The sequence below is a fragment of the Pistacia vera genome, unplaced genomic scaffold (genome assembly GCF_008641045.1).
Source record: "Pistacia vera cultivar Batoury unplaced genomic scaffold, PisVer_v2 Contig1097, whole genome shotgun sequence".
NCBI lineage: Eukaryota > Viridiplantae > Streptophyta > Magnoliopsida > Sapindales > Anacardiaceae > Pistacia > Pistacia vera.
This window is the reverse complement of record NW_022195134.1, coordinates 48,413-55,320: the sequence shown is the minus strand read 5'-3', so window position 1 is coordinate 55,320 and position 6,908 is coordinate 48,413. Positions and strand designations below refer to the sequence as shown.

General features: G+C 37.6%; 1 protein-coding gene across 1 annotated transcript; it reads left to right on the top strand.

Moving 5' to 3' along the window:
• Positions 1 to 1,308: 1,308 nt before the first annotated feature.
• Positions 1,309 to 3,842, top strand: LOC116137852 (sugar transporter ESL1-like; the record flags this gene model as incomplete). Its single annotated transcript, XM_031423552.1, has 14 exons — positions 1,309 to 1,374; positions 1,457 to 1,522; positions 1,607 to 1,682; positions 1,761 to 1,825; positions 1,895 to 1,987; positions 2,105 to 2,185; positions 2,290 to 2,374; positions 2,479 to 2,522; positions 2,603 to 2,665; positions 2,755 to 2,814; positions 2,899 to 2,952; positions 3,075 to 3,134; positions 3,257 to 3,371; positions 3,479 to 3,842. Coding segments are annotated over 14 exons (1,053 nt in total), but the record flags the coding sequence as incomplete, so codon positions are not given.
• Positions 3,843 to 6,908: the final 3,066 nt, after the last annotated feature.

Genomic DNA, 6,908 nt, shown 5'->3' with positions numbered 1-6,908 from the left:
TCTAAAAATAAAGTTGATTATGAAGATGGAACTATACCTAACATCCACGTGAGTCAATGACAAAAGAGTTTTTTACATATTAGTATTGAACAATAGTGTAATTTGAGCGTAAGAGAGTCAACAAAGGAGAAACCCCCACCCACCTACTTAAATTAAAAAATGTTGTTAGTTTTAATAATGGATCATTACTTAAATTAAAAAATGTTGTTAGTTTTAATAATGGATCATTACTTTAATTAAAAAATGTTGTTAGTTTTACTTTAAATTAAAAAATGTTGTTAGTTTTAATAATGGATCGTTACTTAGGTGGGCTTACATGCCCAAAATTACGTACCCAACAAGGCACCAGTCTTAGTCCGATAAGGCAATAACACCAATAGGACAAACTTCTATGCCCAAAATCACGTACCCAACAAGGCGCCAATCTTAGTCCGATAAGGCAATAACACCAATAGGACAAACTTCTATGCCCAAAATCACGTACCCAACAAGGCGCCAGTCTTAGTCCAATAAGGCAATAACACCAATAGGACAAACACTCCATAAGAATTAAAGATAATTTTTCACTTATTAAATTTGTCTCACAACTCAACCTTATAAATTTTATCTCAAAACTCGATGTGATAGAATTGATTAATTCGCAATTGGATATGTAAGACCTATAACAAGCATGTGAGATCTATTTACGAGCTGTCACATCGAGATTGTGAGATAAAGTTTGTGAGATTAAGTTACCTTTTTTACTTGGAAAATATCTTCATTGTTCAGTGTGGTATACTAAAAATTATTATAGTCTGGGTAGCATATGTCCAAAAGAGTAATGTTACACGCACAATCTCTTCTCACAAACTTTCTCTCACAATCTCGATATGACAATTCGCAATTGATCAACTATAATTTATCAAGTGGGACCTAGATGAGACTTATTATTAGTTGATCAATTATAAAATATTATGTCAGGATTGTGAAAGGAAGATTGTGAGAAGAAGTTGCACGTATAGCATTTTCCACATCCAAAATTGATTGAACAATAAAATGAGTTGACAAAAGACCAATACAGTTTTTCAAATGGGCCCCGGTCCATGATCAATGCTTGTAGCCCAAAACCCTTTACAGTGTTGGCTTGGGCTTGTCAACATAACTGCATCTTTAGTGCTTGAACATTACTACGACACCGTTTGAGAGAAAAAGAAAACGGCATCCCTATTCCTTGGTATATTAAATCTTAGATTCTTAATCAATGTACTGTTATATATCTTTTAATTTTCTTTCCTTGACGAGGTTGATAATTAAAATGCTTGTTGAAAGGCGGCTTGGTCACTGGATCTGGGAAGAGTGTCTCTGGGATTTGGAATTGCAATCATTTCTTATGCGGTATTAAATAAAATTTTCATTGTATAGTAATTAATTTATATGGTTGATGCATAACAGCACTTGCATTCATGTTACAAGGCAGGGGCCTATATATATTGCGGAAATTACACCAAACAATATTCGAGGAGCATTAGCATCGGCTAATCAGGTAAAATTAATTTAACTATTGCAGAATGTGTTCCATAAGTCCAACTCATTGTACTTCTTAATAAATATTCTGTGATGCATACAGCTGATGCTTACTTGTGGCTTCTCCCTAACATATGTCCTTGGAACTCTTGTATCCTGGCGCATCTTGGCTCTAATTGGTAATATATTCTTTTACTTATAGATTATAGGTATTTCCAATTGAGAATAATGTGTGTTCTATATTGTCAAAATTTCAGCCGTTGTTCCATGCTTTGTGCAATTGTTTGGTATATTCTTCATTCCTGAATCCCCTAGATGGCTGGTGAGTCCTATTCCTACTTTTTCCAAACCAAGCATAAAATGCTTTTTTAATCAATGAAATATCCTGCAGGCAATTATTGGTCGAGAGAATGAATTATACACCACTCTGCAGCGGCTTAGGAGTAAGAAATCTGATATTTCTCAAGAGGCCGCTAACATAAAAGTGAAGTTTCCACTTTCGTATATTGAAATTCAATTAAATTTTCTCCTCCTGAAGTTTTAATATATTTTGTGCATAAATTTTGGTTTAGATACATATGTTCTTCTATTGTTTGAGCAGGCTTATACAGAGGTCTTTGAGAGGCAATCAGAGGATAGATTTTTTAGCCTTTTCCAGCATAAATATGCCTATTCAGTCACTGTGAGTATACAAAACAGAAAATGAATAAAGATAATGAATTTGTACATGGTAAATTTGATTTTTGCGACTGTCTGGCTTGTCTAAGAATTTTTTTATTTGTTCAGGTTGGAATTGGTCTTATGATACTGCAGGAATTTGGACGGGAGACTGCAATTGGATCTTATGTGAACTCAATTTTTGAAGCTGCAAGTGAGTTTAGCAGCAGCCTATACTGTTGCTTCATTTTTTTTTTTTTTCCTTGATAAAGTTTAAAGAACAAGGAGACAAGGATATGAATAATTTTTCTATTACAGGCTTTCCAAGTACACTTGGGTCAATCTCAGTGGCTATGATTCAGGTACCTGATTCCTATAGATTGTATGTGAATGTAGGAGTTTGCCTTCTGTATATTCATATAACCATTGAAATCTTTTGCAGATTCCTACAGTTGCTCTATCTGTAATCCTAATCGATAAATGCGGAAGAAGACCACTTCTTATGGTTAGAATTTAAAGAAAATTCAGATTAAGTTACTCATTAGGTAGTCATCAACCAAATCAGTCCATGGTGAAGTTTCTGATTTTGTGCAGGTTTCCAGCATTGGAATGTGCTTAAGTTCGCTCCTTGTTGGATTATCCTTCTACTTTCAGGTTTCTAATGAAACTGAAATTAGGTATTTGGTATTGTTTCTCATTTAATATAAAAAATTGATAAACAATCTTTATTTGGAACAGGACCATGGCTATTCGGATGAGATCACTCCAATTTTGGTTTACATTGGCATATTGGTAATAATGTCTACCTGAAAGACTATTTTACAGTTCGAGTTTTGTACTCTAGTTGTTCTGTCCAATTCAAAGAATAGATTAAACAGCTAATATGAGCTGATTGATGCGTAAACTGCGATCAGGGATATACTGCAACTTATCCAATAGGCATGGCAGGGTTACCAACAGTAATAATGTCCGAGGTATAAAACTCGTTCACGTTTGATTCCACATTCCTTTTTTGTTTTTCAGGAAAATATTGACTAGATTGTAGCAAGAAAAGATGGTTTATATGTTAGACTAAGCTACTAATCTTCATTTTCAGATATTCCCAACAAATGTGAAAGGCTCTGCCGGAAGCCTTCTGGTTTTTACTAGCGCGGCATGTGGTTTGATTGTTTCGTACTCTTTCAATTTTATGATGGAATGGAGCTCAGCAGGTATAGCTTTCAATAAAAACCCTTGTTATATCTCATTCACTCATAACATTTTCATGAGTTATGAATGCACTCTTTAATACATTATGTTTTGTCCAACAATTACACAGGAACATTTTTCATATTCTCAGGCGTATGCGGTTTAACAATCCTATTTGTTGCAAAGATAGTTCCAGAGACTAAGGGACGAACACTTGAAGAAATACAAGCTTCCATGTCCCAATTTAACCAATAACAGAATTCTATACATCTAGTTGATTTATTGGAGAAACAATTACAATTAACAAAGGTTTGATTCAATTTTCTTCTATGTTGGTAGGAACATAGCATTTATCTTTTATATAAATTATAGAACTTAGCTTAATCATGTAAATGACAGTTTTTTGCCTTTTCCATCAGCTCAGGAAATCTGAACCTCTTATTATTCTAAAGTTTTTGCAGCAAATGATACATTCCATTTCTTTTCTTTATAATAATTTCACCCTACTCATGTGGGAAAATATGTAAGGGATGCTTGAATTTCTTCTAGTGTCTCCGGTACCAAAAATGCAAAAATAGGACAGCTGAAGCACATATACCAGCCAATATGAAAAATGTACCAGCACATGGGAGTAGCCAATACATAAATATTTGCGTGTGAGTATAAAAGGAGAGCAACACAGAGAAGATGAGCAGCAAGGGTAGGGCGGCAAGGGTATTTAGTTACCAGATGATTCCATTGCATCATAAAATTGAAACTGTAAGTAGAAAGAATAGCGCATAACCAACAAACTAATATCATAAGGTTCCTGTTGAACCCTTAATGTTTCCAAGTGTTGATGCTTGATTTTGGACACCAACGACTCGCACGTGCTAAGTGCTAAGAGAGTCTTAGAAATTACACGTGATGAATCCATGAGATTTGAATATGGAGCTGAGATTATATATGTTGTAGAAACATAAATAATAGACTGACAAGAGAGGTTTTTATAGTGGTTCAGATGCTTAAAGCAAATCCTACATCCACTGTTATTTTATTGTTCTTTGACTATTTCTATGATATTGCACGTAAGACATACAAAGATGAAGAAATATTTTGCTTACAGAGAGAAATAATGAAGCTCAAATCTATGTCTAACTCTCATATGCCCAACCTCTCCTTTTCGTAAGAGAAGTGTCAATTTGTACACCTCTAAGGTCAATGTAATAAGTGCTTTGTAAGTTGCCTTGACACATAGAAAGCTCTCATTCGTTCTTCTCTTAAAATGAGATAGGGTTGGTATAAGATATCTTTGAGGCGATATGGGCTTGACAGGAAGTACAATTTGTCTTTTAGGCACTTATTGAGCTGACATCAACGTGACTTTTTAGGCATAACAGAACCCCCCCAGTTTTTGGAGTGCGTAATCGCATTTCAAAAACTTAGGTCTTTGATCTGAATGGTTGTCGCATTGTAGGCTGCAGTCTCGAAGTGAAGAGCTCAAACTATGCTTGGCACGATCGGATGTTGAGAGCTAAGACTGCGATCTGAAAGCTTGGAGCGATCTGAAGCTAAGCGCGATCTGGTAACTGACATGAAATGTCCAATAAATGAATTCCTAGAGGGAGCTAGCATCAGAAGCCCAAAAGCACAAATTAGAGGCCTTAAACGGATAAGCCAACTTAAAACAGCCATAACTTTTGATCAGGAGGAGTTTTGGAGCCCATAAGATATCCACGAAAAGCTTGTTCCGAGCTTTACATCATGGCAATAGGGGAACCCGATTGGGGCCATTTTCAAGGCCAAAATCCACTGTTTCGCCATGTTTCGAGGTTGTTTTGAGTTTTCTACATGTTTCTTCTGACGCGGGCAGCTGGTCGCAATCTGAGAGTTGAGAACACGACCTAAAGCTGTTCACAACGTCAGACCTAAGAGCTGATCGCGATCTAAGAGCTAGGAGCTCAACCTGAGAGTCTAAGGCATGCGATCTGAACGATCTGATGCACACGATCTCAAGTAAACGAGCAAGCTTATGAGCTCAATCTGAGGGCATAAAGAGCTGGATCAGAGAGTATAAGGAGCTTGATTTGAGAACTCGATAGCTCTTTACGATCTAAGAGCTTGAGAGCTCTTTGCGATCAAAGAGTTTAAGGAGTTCAATCACAAAACAGGAGTTCGATCAGAAAGCGCAAAGCTTGATTTGAGAACAAGAGATTAGCGATCTAAGTGCTCGAAAGCGCGATCTGGCCGCTCAGAAGGGCGATCTAGATTATCTAAACGCATGATCTCAACGATCTTGAACGCGCGATCCCGATGATCTGAACGTGCAATCTGTGATCTGGCCACGTGATTCGGGCGATCTAAACGCATGATTTGAACGATCTTGGACAGGCGATCCCGGTGATCTAAGCGTGTGATTTGCGATCTGGCCACGCAATCCAAGCGATCTCAACAAGTGATCTCAACGATCTTGAACGCGCGATCCAGATGATCTAGGTGTGCAATATGTGATTTGGTCATGCGATCCGGGCGATCTGAACGCGTGATCTCAATGATCTTGAATGCACGATCCCGATGATTTAAGCGTGCGATCTACGATCTGGCCAAGTGATCTAGGCTATTTGAAAGCGTGATCTCAATGATTTTGAACGCACGATCCCGATGATCTGAACGTGCGATCTGCTATCTGGCCACGCGATCTGGGCGATTTGAATGCGTGATCTCAACAATCTTGAACGTGCGATCCCGATGATCTGAGTGTGAGATCTACGATCTGGCCACGTAATCCAGGCGATCTAAACGCGTGATCTCAACAATCTTGAACGCGCGATCCCAATGATCTGAGCGTGCGATCTGGCCACGTGATCTACAAACTCTTACGTGTGCGATATGCGATTTGGCCACGTGATCGGAAAACTTTGACTCGTGCAATCTGTGATCTGGCCACGTGATCAGAGAACTCTGACGCGTACGATCTGCGATCTAGCCACACCATCAGGGAACTTGGACGCAGGTTTGAGACCAGCATGGGCCACCAAACTGTTGATGCTTGATTTTGGACACAACGACTCGCACGTGCAAAGTGCTAAGAGAGTCTTAGAAATTACACGTGATGAATCCATGAGATTTGAACATGGAGTTGAGATTATATATGTTGCAGAAACATAAATAATAAACTGACAAGAGAGGTTTTTATAATGGTTCGGATACTTAAAGCAAATCCTACGTCCACTATTATTTTATTGTTCTTTGACTATTTCTATGATATTGCATGCAAGACATACAAAGATGAAGAAATACTTTGCTTACAGAGAGAAATAATGAAGCTCAAATCTATATCTAACTCTCATATGCCCAACCTCTCCTTTTCATGAAGAGAAGTGTCAATTTATACACCTCTAAGATCAATGTAATGAGTGTTTTGTAAGTTGTCTTGACACATGGAAAACTCTCATCCGTTCTTCTCTTAAAATGAGATGAGGCTAGTATAAGATATCTTTGAGGTGGTATGCGGCTTGACAGGAAGTACAATTGTCTTTTAGGCACTTATTGAGCTTACATCAGTGTGACTTTTTAGGCAT